This window comes from Scardinius erythrophthalmus, assembly GCF_964197995.2.
Source record: "Scardinius erythrophthalmus genome assembly, chromosome: 7".
NCBI lineage: Eukaryota > Metazoa > Chordata > Actinopteri > Cypriniformes > Leuciscidae > Scardinius > Scardinius erythrophthalmus.
Window position 1 is genome coordinate 8,079,554 of NC_138227.1, and position 21,576 is coordinate 8,101,129.

Consider the following 21,576-nt stretch of genomic DNA (forward strand, 5'->3'; position numbering starts at 1 on the left):
ACTGGTTTCTTATTTTTTTCCCTCCTGCCCCTACTTGCAATGTTAATTTCTATCATATTCCTCTTGATGTATCAAGTATTTCTAAAGCCAACAACTAAAAAACTGTGATATGAGTGCGGGCTGAGATTTGATCCAGAAATCAATCCATTGGGTGAGTGTTTGTTACACTAATCTAGTTACAAAGTTTATTCATGATCGAAAGTGTTACTTACTGTATATAATGTATGTTAATATTATTTTAAGTGTTACCCGAGTTTACGTCTAATTATAATAGAGCTTTTTCTTGAACTTTACTGTGAAAAATGAACAATTTTACAGAAAATCCTTGAAACATTGTTTTTGCTCTCATTCAGTTTCAGCTACTCTGATTAAAAATAAAATAAAAATTAAGAAAAAAATGACAAAAATATGAATTTAATAAAAACAGTAATGTAAAAAAAAAAAATTAACAATAATACACTTATGCCACTACCAATGATTGTATCATTCACAAATGTTAAAATAAGTGATTGGATAATAATGTTACACGTGATTCTAAGTGTTGTAAGTATAAAATAATTTCAATCCTGACAACTCTCGGATAGTTTTAGCATGTTATTGAATATGGTAATGTTTACGTATTTGGTCTTGGTGGATTAGATCTGCTACACTGCTGTTGATTATTACTGTTGATTATGGACTCGCTACTGCTAATAGATACACAGATCATGTAAGATATGCGGCGGCTGCATAAATAATATACATAAATCCTGTAGCACATCTAGGTGGAGCTGGGGAGGAGGAGGGGTTCAGAGGAACTTCAGGACCAGCTTACAGCAAACAAACAACCAGACCATTTAAATGTTGAGCAAGCGATCTCATTGGCTGCAGGATCAGCAGAGGCCAATCAGCTTGTGCCATGCAGTAATGATGTGATTTTGTGCAGATTGCATGTAAAAGACTATCAGCCTGCGCCCTCTAGAGTTTCATGACTGATGTGTTTTGCAGATGCGTGTACGTACCATCCTGGAGTTCCTGTGTTTCATGATGCTCTGAAGGTGAGTGCCTAATTGTGGATATATAAAGTATTTATTTATTATTCTACACTGCAAAAATGCTTTTCTTACTTAGTATTTTTGTCTTGTTTCCAGTCCAAATATCAAAAAGATTCGTAAAACAAGATGCATTTACTAAAATAGTAAAATGCCATTAGATATTATGTCTTGTTTTCTGGGGAAATAAATCAAAATTAAGTGAGTTTTTGCTTAAAACAAGCAAAATTATATGTCCATGGGCTAATAAAAATAATCTTGTTTCTGTTTGAATTAAGATTATTTTTCTTACCCCATGGACAGATAATTTTGCTTGTTTTAAGAAAAAACTCACTTAATTTTGATTAATTCCCCCGGAAAACAAGACATAATATCTTGTCTAATTTTACTTATCTAGTAAATGCATCTTGATTTAAGAATTTTTAGATATCTGGACTGGAAACCAGACAAAAAATACTAAGTAAGAAAAGCTTTTTTTTTTGCAGTGTAGGCCCTGTTTACACCTGGTATTAAGATGCGTTTTAGTCGATCGGATCGCAAGTAGACAAGGGAGATTCCCATTTACACCCGGTGTTTTAATCCGTCACTTTTGTCCACTTTCAACCACTTCTGTCCTGATTTCTAGAGCATCAGCTTTAGTTTCTGCTCTGACAGACGTAAGATCAGTTATGTTAAAAATATCTATGTTTGCTTTGTATATTAAATAATAGAATGTGTAGTATGTGTGAAGTATGTTTAAGGTGAAAATATTTTATCTGCTGCTGTGTCCTTCCTGTTAATCAACAAAAGATGCCGATTTATTTTCTACTGCATGACACAGAGCTAGAAGACATTCACAAGGGGAGAAGATGAGGATCTTAACTATCGGTGAAGATGATGTTGCCGCTATCCACTCAAACCCAAATACAGTATAAGGTGTCTCTCTGTAATACTATAAGAACAGATTGGGCTGGATAATGTGCAAGAATTTTGCCACAGCTGTTACTCTCCTCTTTGGCTTGTTTTATGCCCTCAATGTGAACTATCCTAAATAATAATATACACTTTTGACAAAATTAAAAATTGTTTATTAGTCTTTTGATTTAAAGTGCTCAGCAAGAGTCCGGTCCTTCAAAAAATTACTGTTCAAGTAGCTGCAATCCATATGGATAATTATAACATTGAGCATTTATTTACTCTTATTTAGTGCATAGTTTTTTATGGCTTCCTTTCTTCTCTAGAACATAAAGATATAAATGTAAACCATGTTTTATAAAAATGTAACCCATATGATTTAATCCATGTCTTCTGAATACAATCGGATATAAAGATTTATATAGAATTGGTAGTTTATTGTTTACTGTTTATCCCAAAACTGTATTACTTAAGAAAATACAAATTAAAGCTGCATGTTTTTATGTGTCTTGCACAGAAGAAAATGAGTCCTATGAGTTTGAGACAGAAAAAAGTTAATAATTATGATTTTGGGGTAAAATATTCCTTTGAATAAAAAAAAAAGAAAATTCTTGTCATGATGACAGCTAATTGAAATGACATTTTTATTTGCCTTCAACATGCTTATGAATAAATGTTTTGTTAACATTGACTCACTGTTTTCAGTTTTTGACTTGTTATTATAAATAATAATAATGTTATTGTAAGTTTCCAGCCGTAACATATCATTATTAGTACCAATTTCCAAAAGGATTTTTTTGTTCACTCAACTTCAGACATTGAGTTCTACAGACAAAAATTTTTGAATTGGCTCAACTTAAAAAGGTTTGTTAAAAAATAGTTGCACCTCTCCAGAAAACGAACAATCTTAAGTTAACCCAATTAAATATTTTTGTAAGACTTACAACTTAATTTCAGTCAGAATAACTGTTATTTACAAAAGTTGAGTAAACAAGAAAAAGCCCTGGTGTCAGGCCCAGTGTTGCCAACTTAACGGCTTTGTCGCTAGATATAGCGACTTTTCAGAACCCTTAAATGACTTTTTTCCAAAAAAGCGACTAGCGACAAATCTAGCGACTTTTTGGACAAACCTTAGCAACTTTCCAAATATGGGCAGTACTGCAAGTGTGAGGTCTTACTACCCCACTGCAGTTGTTGTGTGTGTGCGTGTGGGCGTGGCCACTCGACTGCCTCCGTGTTTTGTGTGTGTCTGTTTACATCTGACTTATCTGTTAAACTTCCAATAAAGAGTTTTACTTGCATTATTGCATTCTCCTGTTTGAGTCGTTACACTTATATTAAAATATTATCACCATGAATTATACATTTTTTATGTTATAGTTCAGTTCATCAGAAGAGATCAGAACCAGAGCCCAGCTGTGTGTCTATGAGGAGTGACGCGTCTATGGATATTATAATACGTTTTAAGAGTGAAGATACACAGACTGATCTCAGGTATTTCATTTCTATAAAAATATGATTATAGTATGGCATTTTATATTATCAGAGCATTATCAGTAATATATTCTACAATAAATTAATAATGTACAAGAAGAATGTTTAATGTAATATTTGAATGCATACAGTATAGTGTTGCTCACACAGAGAGACATCTGTGAAAGAACTCATTTCAATGTACAATTCTTAACAATTAAATAATCATAAAGAGTGGTTGTTTTATTGATAAATGGAATATGTTGAATATGGCAAGTATGTTTAACTTTAAACTCTGTTATAGTTCAGTTCATCAGAAGAGATCAGAACCAGAGCCCAGCTGTGTGTCTATGAGGAGTGACGCGTCTATGATACTGCCAGTAGAGTTTAAGAGTGGAGATACACAGACTGATCTCAGGTATTACATTTCAACAAAATATATGATTAAAAAAAGACATTGTGTTTGTTAATGCTGTGGTATTTTAATTTTACAGCCATGAAGTCCTCAACAGGTTTAGATCAAATCTGATGAAGAGGTTTGAGTGTCTGTATGAGGGAACAGCACAGCAGGGAAACCCAACACTCCTGAATGAGATTTACACAGAGCTCTACATCACAGAGAGTGAGAGTGGAGAGATCAGTAATGAACATGAGGTGAGACAGATTGAGACACAATCCAGGAGAGCAGCAACAGAGGACACACCGATCAAATGCACAGACATCTTTAGACCTTTACCTGGACAAGACAAACCCATCAGAACTGTGCTGACAAAGGGAGTCGCTGGCATTGGAAAAACAGTCTCTGTGCAGAAGTTCATCCTGGACTGGGCTGAAGAGAAAGAGAATCAGGACGTCCAGCTCATATTTCCACTTCCTTTCAGAGAGATCAATCTGATGAAGGACAAAACACTCAGTCTTTCAGATCTTCTTCATGACTTTTTCCCTGAAACTAAAGAAATGGAAATATCCAAAGACAAATATAAAGTGTTGTTCATCTTTGATGGTCTGGATGAGTGTCGTCTGTCTCTGGATTTTCAGAGCGATGTGAGGTTGTGTGATGTAAGTGAATCAGCCTCAGTGGACGTGTTGCTGATGAACCTCATTGTGGGGAATCGGGACATATATTAATCCTTGGTGTACAATCAGGTGAATATTTCCAGAACAACAGCCACTTCATCTGCGCTGTCATGAAAAACCACCCAGCTGTGATCAGTGTGGCAAGAAGTTCAGATCCTCATCATATCTCAACAAACACCTGACAGTTCACGCAGTTCACATATTTGTTAGGTGTGGCTCATTTATATCTTGTGTGCACAAAGTCTAAACTCCACAAAAAATATTACACATGCATGTCACGGGTCAGGGTGTGTCACCGGTCCCTCTCTGTTGAAAAATATTACACATGCACTACCGCGCATCTAAAACAACCAGAATCGATTCTATACGGAGTATCAAAGGTTTATAATAACCTTAATAAAAACTAAGCCGTGAATGTGCATTTATGTAGCTACTTGAAAGAATGGATGGAGGAGGTTTTTAATCGATATGTAATTAAATGTTGATCAAGGTGAGTGTTAAGGTCTTGAGATGCTTACTTTACATGTGACTTCCGCATTCATATATATATATATATATATATATATTTTATACAAAGGATGTAAATAGTTCTTTGACATGTATTTGATCATTTTAGTTTTATGATATTTCAGATTAACCTGGTTTAATTGGTTTTGTGTTGTCTGTGGGGGGTTTTCCATTTGTGTAGCCTAATAGGCTATTCAAGTAACATTGTGTATTTGAGTGAACACCGGGTCACATGATCCTATTTCTCTGACTCTCAGATCCTTTCAGCTGAATTATTGTTTGTCATTTCCATTCAGAGTCAGTGGTGAAGATCAGCTTCTGTTTCAACTGTTCAGCTTCATCATGGATGACACACAGACATCCAGAGATGAAGAGTTTTCTCCAGGATGCAGGTACTTTGAATAAACACTAGATTAAATCACCTTTAATTGACAGAATTTGACTCTCCCAAAAACATGTTTGTGTGAGTGTGTGTGTCTGTGTAAGTGAGAATTTGAATAAAAACAATAAGACCAGAGCTCAGACGTGTCATATTTATATTATGATGTTTTAAATACAAGGTATTCATGTTTTTATAGATATTAGGCAGAGAGACATCTATGAAAGCACTCAGTGCGCCTTTTATGGTTTTTGTATCAACATTGTAAATGAAAAGATCATAAGTGTTTTTTTTTTAAATAAACTAATGGTAATACAGTAATTCAAAGGATTCACTTTAATCTCTCTCTGTTTTAGTTCAGTTCATCAGAAGAGATCAGAGCCAGAGCCCAGCTGTGTGTCTATGAGGAGTGATGTGTCTATGGATGTGCCACTACATTCCAGGTATGACATTTCTTTATATTAAATTAAAATTATTCAGTTATAAATAAAAATCTGTATGGCCAACAGAATGATAGCAAGCAGATATTGACGAAAAAGTAAAATATTGTTTGTTTGTTTGTTTATTATGGTTGTGACCTTTAGCAAGTGCATAATAAGTTGATTAACAACCGTTAATTCTCTGATTCTCATGATGTTTCAGTTCAATCCCTCCACCCAGAACAGCCGTAACAAAACCCCTCTGTGAGAAGTATGACTACTCTATGAATCAACTACAGGACTTTAAAGGGGTCATATAATTTGGGGCCATTTTTGTACAGGCTAATATGATTCTTTAGGGTCTAAATTAAAAGTTTGTAATATACTTTAATTAAAAATTCTCATTAGTATTGTAAGAAAACACTCATTTTACCTGGTCAAAAACAGCTCTGTTTTCAGCAAGCCGTTTAAGTGCATGTGTCTTTAAATGATAATGAGTTTTGCTCACCCCGCCCCTCTGTTCTGTGGGGCGTTTTGCCACAACAACACATGTGGAGTGTTGCCTTTTTTTGACATGACTTTAATCCCTCGCCATAGCAAAACTGTTTGAGATATTCAATATCCGTTCACATTTAATGTATTTTCATCATGTTGAAAAAGTTTGGTGGGAATTAAATAAACCACTTAAGAGGAGTGGGTAAAAATTCAGAGGCTGATTTAGCAAAAAATCCACATTCAGACCAAAATATCTGACTTCCTGTTGGTCGGATCTAATGACTATAAGTAGAAAGTTGTCCAGCTCGAAACATTTTGAAAGTGACAGACGTCCTGCTGCCAGTTGGTGGCGCTATAACTTTGACTCACAATAGTCACATCCATGTGATCTGTCTCTTACAACGAAGTTTCATCAAGATCAGTTGCAGAAATTATTACACACTTCCTGTTTCCCTTTTTCGCTGTAAATTAATTTCCTCGCCACAACCAAACCGTTCGAGATATCAAAAATCCGCTGGAAATTTATCATCCTCAATGTCTTAAAGCAGCACTCAGTAGCTTTGGGATTTCTTCGCTGTATTCTTGCTTTTTGCTCGCAGGTTTCTCTCTAGAGCTCCCCCACAGCTTCGGAATAGATATTTGACAACACTGTTGTAAAAACTCGTTGGCGATTCTCAGACACCAGAGGCTATAGATCAACGACATCAAAGCAGATGGAACATTCTTTAAAACGTCTTCTTCATTCGGGTTCGGACAGCGTGAGGGAGCGCAATAATGACAGCATTTTAGCAGATTTATTTTGGCCGTAAAGCAATTGTTTACATCGCGAGACCTGATATCACGCGAGACTTCCTGACGCGGCGGCCGGCGGCCCGCCGGCTCAAAGTTGCAAGTGCGTATTTTCCGCTCACGGGCACCAGGGGGGTGCGAAACGACCACCATTCAACCCGAAATAAGTAATATAACCATTCCAATGACTCCGAAGCTGTTCAGTTAAGGTAAAAAAAGTTACTTAGTTCACCTTTAACTTCATGCACACCGAGTTTGGTGGCGATCGGATGAATTCCCTAGGAGGAATATATCAAAATCCAGAGCAAGCATTTTCCAAACAACCCTAAATAGCTGACTTCCTGTTGGGCTGGTGTAAAAAGTAAAAGCTGTTTGGCTTGATGTGATCTATATGTGTACTGAGTTTCAGACTAATTCATGCTAGAATGTAGAGCCCGATCTCATGAAAGTGCATATCTATATCACGAAGGATATTTCTCGTATCATTTGTACGCCAAAAAGAGTTTTTGCGTACATATGATACGCACTTTATGGCATGTAATACGCATGCACTCCTCACCCCTAATCCTACCCAATGGGTTTACAGTGCATATCATTTGAACCAAATTACATTTTAAATGATGTCAATTTGTTGATGGTGCGCACACACACACACACACGTACAATTGTACAATCAGGGTGCGAACTGCACCATACCCCCACCCCTCCAAAATCATTGACCCCCCTGAAGGCCATTGTGTAATTCACATCCTGATTAGACGCTTCTTGATTATTAAAATTGAATTAAACCATTAAATAGAAAAAAATAAATGGAAAAAAATAAAACCATTTTCATATGGCCGTAAAAATGTTAAGTTGTATACATAGTAATTTAAATTAATTAGACATGCTTTTTGAGAGTCAAAATCAAAGGAAGTAATCACTGTTATAATGATAAGCCCTGTATTTTAATTTTACAGCCATGAAGTCCCCAACACTTTCAGATCAAATCTGATGAAGTTTGAGTGTGTGTATGAGGGAACGGCACAGCAGGGAAACCCAACACTCCTGAATGAGATTTACACAGAGCTCTACATCACAGAGAGTGAGAGTGGAGAGATCAGTAATGAACATGAGCTGAGACAGATTGAGACACAATCCAGGAGAGCAGCAACAGAGGACACACCGATCAAATGCAGTGACATCTTTAGACCTTTACCTGGACAAGACAAACCCATCAGAACTGTGCTGACAAAGGGAGTCGCTGGCATTGGAAAAACAGTCTCTGTGCAGAAGTTCATCCTGGACTGGGCTGAAGAGAAAGAGAATCAGGACGTCCAGCTCATATTTCCACTTCCTTTCAGAGAGATCAATCTGATGAAGGACAAAACACTCAGTCTTTCAGATCTTCTTCATGTCTTTTTCCCTGAAACTAAAGAAATGGAAATATCCAAAGACAAATATAAAGTGTTGTTCATCTTTGATGGTCTGGATGAGTGTCGTCTGTCTCTGGATTTTCAGAGCGATGTGAGGTTGTGTGATGTAAGTGAATCAGCCTCAGTGGACGTGCTGCTGACGAACCTCATTGTGGGGAATCTGCTTCCCTCTGCTCTCATCTGGATCACCTCCAGACCAGCAGCAGCCGATCTCGTCCCCTCTGAGTGTGTCCATCGAGTGACAGAGGTACGAGGCTTCAATGATCCACAGAAGGAGGAATACTTCATGAAGAGAGTCAGTGATCAGAGTCTGGCCAATACAATCTTCACACACCTGAAGTCATCAAGGAGCCTCTACATCATGTGCCACATCCCAGTGTTCTGCTGGATCTCAGCCACTGTTCTGGAGAAGATGTTGAGCGAAGCAGAGACTGGAGACATTCCCAAGACTCTCACTGAGATGTACACACACTTCCTTATCCTTCAGACCAACATCAAACATGAGAAGGACTATGAGAAGAACGTGACAGATGAAGACATGATCCTCAAACTGGGGAAACTGGCTTTTCAGCAGCTTGTGAAAGGCAATGTGATCTTCTATGAGGAAGACCTGAGAGAGTGTGGCATTGATGTGACAGAAGCATCAGTTTACTCAGGATTGTGCACTCAGATCTTCAGAGAGGAGTCTGGCTGGTATCAGGGGAAAATCTTCTGCTTTGTTCATCTGAGCGTTCAGGAACATCTAGCGGCTCTATATGTGCATCTCTCCTGTACATTCAACAACACAAATGTGTTTGACTCAATCACTAAACAGTTTCAGCTCAATTCACCAGAAGATGAATGGTCAAAGGACCGGTTTCGGCTCATGTTTAAACATGTGTCATTATCTGCGCTGCATCAGAGAGCTGTGAATGAGGCTCTACAGAGTCAAAATGGACATCTGGATCTTTTCCTGCGGTTTCTTCTGGGTCTGTCAGTGGAGTCTCAGCAGATTCTCCTACAAAGACTAATGAAACAGACAAGAAGATCTGACAGCAATGAGGAAACAGTTGAGTACATCAAGAAGAAGATCAGGATCATTGACTCTCCAGAGAAATCCATCAATCTGTTCCACTGTCTGAATGAACTGGGTGATCGTTCACTAGTGGAGGAAATACAACAGTATCTGAAATCTGGAAGAATAAAGAAAGCCAAACTCTCTTCATCTCAGTGGTCAGCTGTAGTCTTTGTGTTGTTGACATCAGAGGAGAAGCTGGATGAGTTTAATATTAATGATTTTGCTGGAAGAGTCAATAAAACTGAACAACTAAAGGCTCTTCTGAAGCTTCTTCCTGTGATTAAAGAATCCAGATCAGTTCAGTAAGTATCAATCAGAACAATCAGTTCACTGTTAAAACATTAGGAAAATAACAGTTCATAAATCTTCAGTGCTGCAGATGTTGTCTAGAGTTCAGTGGTCAGTATTTTGATGTGTCTCTTAAACCGTGACAATATAAAATTCCTTCAGGCATTCAAACAAAGTCAGAAAATTTGTGTATAAATAATTCAGGTTTACTAGTTGAATGTTCTTGCACATAAAGAAGGAATTTAAATATTTAAAAGAAATGATAAAAGAAATGAAGACCAAGCAAACAATTGGAGAAACAGCTCATTTATCAAGTAGTTCAAATCTCCTAAAACATTTGATGTATGGTTTATATAGACTCGTACATTGAAATTTTACTATTAGAAGGACAATTAAACATTTACTTGATGTTTAGATTAAAGTTAAACATTTTAACTTTACTGTGAGATTGACAATTAAGAATCAGATTACTGAGTATCTGAAACTAGTGATGGTTCTCTAGTAAAGTTCAGATTTAATGTGTAGCAACGACTCTTACTTAACAAGAATAGCAATGTACAATGAGACATTTAAGACTATTTACAAGTCATTACTTTTGCAAATATTTGAAATGGAATTTCAAAAATATATTGATATGAAAATTTTTCTATTTATCTATTAATCTGTTGTGCGTATCTATTTTGACATGCTGATGCTGTTCTGCAGCGTGTAATTGGCCATTGGTCCTCAGCAGCGAGAAAAACAAAACTTTTATTCAATGGATTATGTATAGCCTCGAAAGAGCGCTCCCTTTACAATCATTATTTAGCTGTCACTCATCTCAGTTCACAATCTCACAAAGTTCCATTATAAACAATAAAGTTGTCTACACTGCATAAAGAAAATCTGTCTTTTTGTTAAAGAGAGGATTCGCGAGTATGAAGAACTCGACACTGAACAAAAAAGAGATCAGCAAACATGTCTGTGATTGGCTACATTTCTTACCGCTGCAAAAACATTTTGTAAATAGAAAAATTTGACCATGAACCTTGGATAAGAATTTTACATTGTTTATATAAGAGTTGAAATTTGTTGGAAAGCCATTTGATAGTGTTTAAATTATGCTGTTTGATTTTCATCTCTCCACAGGTTGAGAAATTGTGATCTCACAGATGAAGGTTTTGCTGCTCTGACTTCAGCTCTAAGATCAAACCCTGAACACCTGAGAGAACTGAATCTGTCTGGGATTAAAATAGATAAATCAGTGAATCTGCTGTCTGATGTACTACAGAATCCTCACTGTAAACTGGAGAAATTGGAGTAAGATCATATTTGACTCTCACACATGAATCACAATGTAAAGTATATTTGAACTGAGAAATGAAGAACATGCTGGATTCATTCTTACTGTTAATTATGTTCATCTTTCTGCATTGACACTTTTTAAAGTATTGATTTTAAGTTTGTAAAATTAAAACACACACACACACACACACACACACACACACACACACTAATTGATACTCCATACCTATTATAGTACAGATCTAAGTAACAGTAAAATTAGCCTATGTTGTAAATAGTCTCATTTATTAAAGCAGATTTTGCACAAGACTGAATTTTAATATAGTGCAAATAAGAGATTATTTTTCCTGATTGAATGATACTTTAGATGTTTTATGAGCATGTTTTTTGACATTTTGGATCTCAATCTAATGATCTTTCAAACATATTAATTTGTTCTTTAAGTTTGAACTTTCTCTTTAAAAATGGATTCACTGCTAAACTGATCTGAACTGAGAACTGAACTGAGTGAAGTGTGTGTCATTGTTCTCGACAGGTTGAGATATTGTGAACTCACAGATGAAGGTTTTGCTGCTCTGACTTCAGCTCTGAGATCAAACCCTGAACACCTGAGATATCTGGATCTGACTGGAAATATAATAGGAAAATCAGTGAAGCTGTTGTCTGATATACTACAGAATCCTCACTGTAAACTGGAGAAATTAGAGTAAGATCATATTTGACTCTCACACATGAATCAAAATGTAAAGTATATTTCAAGTGTTCAGCCTCTTTCTGCTGCTGTGATTTCAGATTATTGAGCTGTAAATGATTGAACATGTTTTACATCATCAATCAATGACACTTTTGGTGATGTGAGCTGCGTTACATGCGGAGCTCGTTCAATACATGATTGAAATGGTGACTGCAGAAATCTCAAATGTTTATTTTGGTCATGGCTTGTCTTGAAAAATGAAGACAATTTGACAGTTGTCGTAGGAGAAGTCACACTGCAGGACTGAGAGTCAAATCTTCTGACACTGGTTAATCGTCTGATTATTGTTCACAGGTGTCCCTTGTCTTGTCGTTAGTCTTGTGTATTTAAGCCCTCATGTTTGTCCTGTGTCTTTGTCTAGCATTGCATGTTTTTCCAGTTTCCTGCCTTTGTTTCCAGTTTCCAGCCTTTGTTTCATTGTTTTGTTAATTAAAGTTGCATTTGGGTTCACTTCAGCTCCAGGATTATGTCATTACAGAATATCCATCGATCCATCCATCTTCTTCACCTGCGTGAAGTTGGCCCCCCACCCAACGCAAAACGTCGTCAAACTATGCTCAATCGTTTGTGCTCCGTTTGTGCTGGTTTGTGCTGTAAAAATTTTCGTTTGTGCTGTTTCGGTTTTTTAGATATTAAAAGAATATTTTTAGGTCATTCTGAGGTCACATAGCCCCCCCATATGTTCCAAATTCACCCAAAATAGTCTCGTTCGTTTGTGCTTCGTTTGTGCTGGTTTGTGCCGGTAAAATTTTCGTTTGTGCTGCTTCGGGTTTTAAAATATCAGAAATTGAATTATAGACGATGACGTCACCAGCCCCCCCACATGCTCCAAATTCACCCAAAATAGACGCAATCGTTTGTGCTCCGTTTGTGCTGGTTTGTGCTGTAAAAAGTTTCGTTTGTGCTGCTTCGGTTTTTTAGATATTAAAATAATATTAGGTGGTCATTCTGAGGTCACTCAGCGCCCCACATGCTCCAAATTCACCCAAAATAGTCTCGTTCGTTTGTGCTTCGTTTGTGCAGGTTTGTGCTGTAAAAAGTTTCGTTTGTGCTGCTTCGGTTTTTTAGATATTAAAATAATATTTTTAGGTCGTTCTGAGGTCACTCAGCCCCCCATATGTTCTAAATTCACCCAAACTAGTCTCATTCGTTTGTGCTTCGTTTGTGCTGGTTTGTGCCGGTAAAATTTTCGTTTGTGCTGCGTTGGGTTTTAAAATATCAGAAATTGAATTATAGACGATGACGTCACCAGCCCCCCCACATGCTCCAAATTCACCCAAAATAGTCTCGTTCGTTTGTGCTTCGTTTGTGCTGTTTTGTGCCGGTACAATTTTCGTTTGTGCTGCATCGGCCTTTAAAAAAATATATATAATATAATATAATATAATATAATATAATATACATATATATTTTTTTTACAGTAGCTAGTTGAAGTAACAAGGTAAGACCGAAACGGATTAAATTAATCAAAAGGGGAAAAAATATCAAAAATTAAATTTTCCACAAAAAATATTAAACATAAAAAACAAAAACAAACAAAAAAAAAACATACGCAATATGTAAAAAATATAATACAAAATACAATACAAAATAAGAGCCTTTCTTAAATGAGCAGTGAGCACCAATAATAATTGAGCACAACATCAACATCTTATGATTTCTAAAGAATAATGTGACGTTAAAAACTGGAGTAATGATACAGAAAATTCAGCTTTGACATTACAGGAATAAATTACATTTGAATTATATTAAATTTGAATTATATTAACATTAAAATATTAATTTTATGAAAATATATAATCTATTTATAGGCTAATCATTTTTCACAATATCAGCAGCACTTCCAAACTGTAATACATTATAGATTACTTTGTTACTTTTATTTAAAGGAAATTATTTAGAGTACCTTACAATAAAGGCCGTCTCAGAATTGTAATGCATTAGCTACTCCAGTTACTTTCACCAAAATAACTACAGAAGTAGAACTTAACATTTCTAAAACAAACGACTAGGGCTGTGTAACAATATGCAATATGAAACCAAAATCCCGACGCTCCATCCACGGACCTGTGTTGCGGTGTGAGAAGGCAGAATCGAGACACACCCCTTCCAACTCCTGAGTCCAGATCCAATGCTACCACATCTTCATATAACTATTATTTGAAGTTAACATTATAAAATACATAGACTTACACCACAAAAACAGTTGAGGATAAATTCTTTAAAATCGGTCAATTCCAGCGTTATGGACGTGACATTTGCAAGTCAAAACTTGAAGTATAAATTATCAGAATAAATTAATACCAATATATTGAAACTGTCTGTTATATATCCATAGGCTTCTCCCTTAATAAAGGAGTCCAGACATTAAAAAAATATCAGTCTACTCATGCGTTTTATATTTAATATGAGGGAAATAGCATGTGCGTTACATTTTTTTTTTAGTAATTCTGCGCAAACCAAAAGTAGCCTAATACTAGCCTACCCACCGGATGAAGAAGCGTTGTCTCTCCGCAGAACATAAATTATTCATTTTATTTAATTTTTCGTGTTTGCATTTATGAGGAAAAAACAATGTAACGGACGGAGAACTTCGTTACGGACTGACCACTCTGAAAACGACACTAAAAGACTGCTTTAAAACTTTCACAGAGACCTCAAACAGAAAGCACAAAGCCTTTCTTTAAGGTGAAATTCGTTTTGTATTAATTTTATCTTAATTTTAATCATTGTTTCATCTACCAAATGCCAGGATTTAATAGGCAAAATAAAATGTTAATAGGCCTATATCAGACAACAGATAATCAGGACATAGAGGCGCCGGCGCCTGAACTGCAGTTGGTCTCATAAATGAACCGAAACTCAGCGCCTTGACCTACTTGCATCACAGACATGTCTACTTTTAAACAGAACAATTCAAAACGAAAGAAAACAGACTGCTCTCTGCTTATGTATGAAATGTGCATTTCTCTGTGGTGCGTTCATGAAGATGCAGGCTGGTTGAAGTCATTTAATGGGCTGGTGAAGTCACCGTCTATAATTCGCTTTCATTCACTGTCTAATATTTTAAAGGCCGATGCAGCACAAACGAAAATTGTACCGGCACAAAACAGCACAAACGAAGCACAAACGAACGAGACTATTTTGGGTGAATTTGGAGCATGTGGGGGGGCTGGTGACGTCATCGTCTATAATTCAATTTCTGATATTTTAAAACCCAACGCAGCACAAACGAAAATTTTACCGGCACAAACCAGCACAAACGAAGCACAAACGAATGAGACTAGTTTGGGTGAATTTAGAACATATGGGGGGCTGAGTGACCTCAGAACGACCTAAAAATATTATTTTAATATCTAAAAAACCGAAGCAGCACAAACGAAACTTTTTACAGCACAAACCTGCACAAACGAAGCACAAACGAACGAGACTATTTTGGGTGAATTTGAAGCATGTGGGGGGGCTGGTGACGTCATCAAAAATAATTGAATGTATAATATTTTAAAACCCGAAGCAGCACAAACGAAAATTTTACCGGCACAAACCAGCACAAACGAAGCACAAACGAACGAGACTATTTTGGGTGAATTTGGAGCATGTGGGGGGCTGAGTGACCTCAGAATGACCACCTAATATTATTTTAATATCTAAAAAACCGAAGCAGCACAAACGAAACTTTTTACAGCACAAACCAGCACAAACGGAGCACAAACGATTGCGTCTATTTTGGGTGAATTTGGAGCATGTGGGGGGGCTGGTGACGTCATCGTCTATAATTCAATTTCTGATATTTTAAAACCCGAAGCAGCACAAACGAAAATTTTACCGGCACAAACCAGCACAAACGAAGCACAAACGAACGAGACTATTTTGGGTGAATTTGGAACATATGGGGGGGCTATGTGACCTCAGAATGACCTAAAAATATTCTTTTAATATCTAAAAAACCGAAACAGCACAAACGAAAATTTTTACAGCACAAACCAGCACAAACGGAGCACAAACGATTGAGCATAGTTTGACGACGTTTTGCGTTGGGTGGGGGGCCAACTTCACGCAGGTATCTTCTTCCGCTTATCCAGGGCCGGGTCGCCGGGGCAGCAGTCTAAGTAGAGATGCCCAGACTTCCCTCTCCCTAGACACTTCCTCCAGCTCTTCCGGGGGGACACAGAGGCGTTTCCAGGCCAGCCAGGAGACATAGTCTCTCCAGTGTGTCCTAGGTCTTCCCCGGGGTCTCCTCCCAGTGGGACGCGCCCGGAACACCTTCCCGGGAAGGCGTCCAGGAGGCATCCGGAACAGATGCCCGAGCCACCTCAGCTGACCCCTCTCGATATGGAGGAGCAGCGGCTCTACTCTTAGCTCCTCCCGAGTGACTGAGCTTCTCACCCTATCTCTAAGGGATCGCCCAGCCACCCTGCAGAGAAAGCTCATTTTGGCCGCCTGTATCCGGGATCTTGTCCTTTCGGTCATGACCCAAAGCTCATGACAATAGGTGAGAGTAGGAACGTAGATTGACCAGTAAATCGAGAGCTTCGCCTTGCGGCTCAGCTCTTTCTTCACCACGATAGACCGGTCCATCGACTGCATTACTGCAGAAGCTGCACCGATCCGTCTATCAATCTCCCGTTCCATCCTTCCCTCATCCGTGAACAAAACCCCAAGATACTTAAACTCCTCCACTTGAGGCAGGAACTCTCCACCAACCTGAAGCAAGCCACCCTTTTCCGACTGAGGACCATGGCCTCTGATTTGGAGGTGCTGATTCTCATCCCAGCCACTTCACACTCGGCTGCAAACCGTCCCAGTGCATGCTGAAGCTCCTGGTTTGATGAGGCCAACACGACAACATCATCTGCAAAGAGCAGAGACGAAATCATGTTGTCACCAAACCTGACACCCTCCAGCCCCTGGCTGCGCCTAGAAATTCTGTCCATAAAAATTATGAACAGAACCGGCGACAAAGGGCAGTCCTGCCGGAGTCCAACATGCACCGGGAACAAGTCTGACTTACTGCCGGCAATGCGAACCAAGCTCCTGCTTCGGTCGTACAGGGACCAGACAGCCCTTAGTAAAGGACCCCGGACCCCATACTTCCGGAGCACCCTCCACAGGCCACCGCGAGAGACACAGTCGAATGCCTTCTCCAAATCCACAAAACACATGTGGACTGGTTGGGCAAACTCCCATGAACCCTCCAGCACCCTGTAGAGGGTATAGAGCTGGTCCAGTGTTCCACGGCCTGGGCGAAAACCACACTGTTCCTCCTGAATCCGAAGTTCTACTATCGGCCGTATTCTTCTCTCCAGTACCCTGGCATAGACTTTCCCAGGGAGGCTGAGAAGTGTGATCCCCCTGTAGTTGGAACACACCCTCCGGTCCCCCTTCTTAAAAAGAGGGACCACCACCCCGGTCTGCCATCCCAGAAGCCAAGATGGCCAAGACTTCCTGTCAGCCAAGACAGCCCCACAACATCCGGAGACTTGAGGTACTCAGGGCGGATCTCATCCACCCCCGGTGCCTTGCCACCGAGGAGTTTCTTGACTACCTCGGTGACTTCAGCCCGGGTGATGGACGAGTCCACCTCTGGGCCCTCAGCCTCTGCTTCCTCAATGGAAGACGTGACGGCGGGATTGAGGAGATCCTCGAAGTATTCCTTCCACCGTCCAACAACATCCCCAGTTGAGGTCAACAGCTCCCCACCTCTACTGTAGACAGCGTTGGTAGGGCACTGCTTCCCTCTCCTGAGGCGCTGGATGGTTTGCCAGAATCTCTTCGAGGCCAGCCGATAGTCCTTCTCCATGGCCTCACCGAACTCCTCCCAGGCCCGAGTTTTTGCCTCCACAACCACCCGGGCTGCAGTTCGCTTGGCCTGCCGGTACCCGTCAGCTGCCTCCGGAGTCCCGCAAGCCAACCAGGCTCAATAGGACTCCTTCTTCAGCTTGACGGCATCCCTTACTTCCGGTGTCCACCACCGGGTTCAGGGATTGCCGCCTCGACAGGCACCAGAGACCTTACGGCCACAGCTCAGAGCGGCCGCTTCGACAATGGAGGTGGAGAACATGGTCCACTCTGACTCAATATCTCCAGCCTCCCTCGGGATCCGGTCGAAGCTCTGCCGGAGGTGGGAGTTGAAGATCTCTCTGACAGGATACTTGGCCAAACGTTCCCAGCAGACCCTCATAGTACGCTTGGGTCTGCCGAGTCTGTCCAGCTTCCTCCCCCGCCATCGGATCCAACTCACCACCAGGTGGTGATCAGTTGACAGCTCCGCCCCTCTCTTTGCCCGAGTGTCCAAGACATACAGCCGCAGGTCAGATGAAACGACCACAAAGTCGATCATCAACCTACGGCCTAGGGTGTCCTGGTGCCACGTGCATTGATGGACACCCTTATGCTTGAACATGGTGTTCGTTATGGACAAACTGTAACTAGCACAGAAGTCCAATAACTGAACACCGCTCGGGTTCAGATCAGGGGGGCTGTTCCTCCCAATCATGCCCCTCCAGGTGTCACTGTCGCTGCCCATGTGGGCATTGAAGTCCCCCAGTTGAACAACGGAGTCCCCAGTTGGAGCACTTTCCAGCACCCCTCCCAGAGACCCCAAGTTCAATATATTGAATTAGCCACGCCGCCATGGTCTCCTGAACCGTCTGGTCTGCCCTGTAGCCCTGAACTGCCAGGTCCCCCTGAACCATCTGCTCCGCCTGAAGGGCCGTCTCCTCCCTGGCCGCCTTAAGGGCCGTCTCTTCCCTGGCCGCCTGAAGGGCAGTCTCCTCCCTGGCCGCCTGAAGGGCAGTCTCCTCCCTGGCTGCCTGCTGCGCCCTGGTCGCCTGCACTGCCTGATCCGCCTCCCGTCCTGCCGCAGTCTCCAGGCCCTCTGCCGCTCCATGGGCCTGGCCCTCCATCCCGCCCTCAGGTCCGCCTCCGCTCCACAACCTTCCTGAACTATTGTTTTTTGTTTTGTTTTGATGGGCGTCGGGAGCCGCCCATAGAGGGGGGGCTATGGTGTCATGTTTTGGGTTTTGTTTCTTGTTCCTGGTTCTCGTCTTGTCATGTGATTGTCATATGATCCTGCCATGTGACATTGGTTAATCGTCTGGTTATTGTTCACAGGTGTCCCTTGTCTTGTCGTTAGTCTTGTGTATTTAAGCCCTCATGTTTGCCCTGTGTCTTTGTCTAGTATTGCATGTTTTTCCAGGTTCTTGTCTTTGTTTCCAGTTTTCAGCATTTGTTTAATGTTTGTTTTGTTAATTAAAGTTGCATTTGGGTTCACTTCAACTTGTCTCCAGGATTACATCATTACAGACGTACGGCTCTGATCAGTAGTAAACGCTGCTCCATCTGAAAGCACTGCGAGTTTGAGTTGCTTTTAATGTGCAATTGAAAAAGCAACACTCATCAAACATCTTTCCAAACAAAAAGACAAACTAACGATCAAACACTTCAGGTTTTGGCCTAAGATCAGAGGAAACTTTTAGGATTTGCTAAATTTGTCTCAGACGGCCAAATCGTGTCCAAAATCGCACAGTGTGCAGTCGGCTTAACAGTAAAACTAACCTATGTTGTGAATAGTCTCATTTATCAAAGCAGATTTTGCATAAGACTGAATTGTAATATAGTGAAAATAAGAGATTATTTTTCCTGATTGAATGATACTTTAGATGTTTTATGATCATGTTTTGTGACATTTTAGATCTCAATCTAATGATCCCTCAAACATATTAATTTGTGCTTTAAAGGAACACTCCACCGTTTTTTCATATTAAACTATGTTATTCCCTTAACTAAGACGAGTTGATACATACCTCTCTTGTTTCAGTGCGTGCACTCAATGGAATAGCACTTCGGCTCAGTAAAAAGTCACGTTGGTTCTAATGACAGAAGTGAGAGGGGGAGGGGGAGAGGATTTTTCAGGAGTGACTTTTTACTGCGCTGAGTCGAAGTAATCCCAAGTGCTATGCCGCCATACATTATAGTTATCCTTTTTACTGCTTAGAAAAGTGCCACGTTTTACTTTGTGTCACCATCAGGGCCGTTTCTAGGCATAGGCAAACTAGGCGGTCGCCTAGGGCGCAAACAGCTGGGGGGCGCCATTGAGCGCCCCCACCACACCAGAAGATTTTTGCCCAAGTGAGTGGAAGAAAAATCCTTCTTTTTTTCCATTTCCGATAATGGAGCGTATATTTGCACTAAGTGCCTGTCTTTTTTAGCAAAAATACACCCACCACTAAATATCTACAGTGGCATAGGTCATAAGGCGTGAGGTGCTTGAAAGTATAGCTTTGGATGCGTTCGACTCGAATTCGAATCCGCCTTTTGCCGAAATCGCTCTTCTCCCTTTTCCCAACACTTGAGATGTAAAATTTATAGCCTAACATAAAGGTCTCTAGCGTTATATTTTGTCAATGAATTAAAATCGAAATCAAAAGGCTTTGTGCCTTTATAAAACAGCACAAGACTTTAAAGTAGCCTAGACATTCTGTTTGTGCTGCGTGATTTAAAGAAAAGTGCGCACTTTGCTCACGCGATCAGCATGGTGATCTGGTGTTTTTCTCCAAAATAAAAGCTCAAGGTTTTATTTCTTGCAAGTGAAGAAATTAGGAGGACAAAAGTATTGTAATTTTCCGATACTATAGTGTAATGTAAAATATACTTTTGAAATATTCATTTTAATTTATAAAGTAGCCTACATATTATTGGCTATATGGATTTTACGTCATAGGAATACTTATATAAATCATAAACACCAGTGATAATGTAATGTAGACTGAGACTCTATATCATGATAACTAATAAGTCAATGGTTTTTCTTTGTTCAATGTGCACAGTTCATGGGTTGAAGCTCTTAATTTTTAGCTCTCAAAGTACCAGATTGATGCAACTTTAATTGATTTTAACCTTAAAATATACAAAATTTTCTTGCGGGGGAGCATGCCCCCGAACCCCCCTAGAAGGACAGTGGGGGGGGGGGGGTTCAATAGGAATCTTGCCTAGGGTGCCAAAAAGGCTAGAAACGGCCCTGGTCACCATACTTGGTCGTGTAACTACTTGTGTAACTGTATTTAAATAGGGAAAACGTGGAGGTGTTTGGTCGCTTCTAACTTCATCTCTGTTTGGTCCCTAATGAATGAACTGGGCTAAGCTACGTGCTATAAAAGTGTCGCCGCGCACCAGAGCGATTGAGTGCACGCACTGAGATGAGAGAGATATGTATCAACTCGTCTTAGTAAGGGGAAAACATAGTTTAATATGAAAAAACGGTGGAGTGTTCCTTAAGTTTTAACTTTCTCTTTAATAATGGATTCACTGCTAAACTGATCTGATCTGAACTGTGAGAGTGAAGTGTGTGTCATTGTTCTCTACAGGTTGGGTTATTGTGATATCACAGATGAAGGTTTTGCTGCTCTGACTGCAGCTCTGAGATCAAACCCTGAACACCTGAGAGAACTGGATCTGTCTGGGAATAATATAGGAAAATCAGTGAATCTGCTGTCTGATGTACTACAGAATCCTCACTGTAAACTGGAGATACTGTGGTAAGATCATATTTGACGCATGAATCACAATGTAAAGTATATTTGAAGTGTTCAGCCTCTTTCTGCTGCTGTGAGTTCAGATTATTGAGCTGTAAATGATTGAACACATGAGCTGATCCTCAATAACAAGAAACTGCAGGACTGAGAGTCACACTGAAATACACACTTTCACACACAA

General features: G+C 39.8%; 1 protein-coding gene across 1 annotated transcript; it reads left to right on the forward strand.

Annotated features, from left to right (window-relative positions):
- Positions 1-3,676: 3,676 nt before the first annotated feature.
- On the forward strand, positions 3,677-21,402 carry LOC308693253 (NLR family CARD domain-containing protein 3-like; the record flags this gene model as incomplete). The annotated part of the gene is made up of 8 exons (XM_081370047.1): positions 3,677-3,816; positions 3,893-4,447; positions 5,279-5,374; positions 5,718-5,804; positions 8,024-9,838; positions 10,953-11,123; positions 11,644-11,814; positions 21,228-21,402. The coding sequence occupies 8 exons, from the start codon at positions 3,677-3,679 to the stop codon at positions 21,400-21,402; spliced, it is 3,210 nt and encodes a 1,069-aa protein (XP_081226173.1).
- Positions 21,403-21,576: the final 174 nt, after the last annotated feature.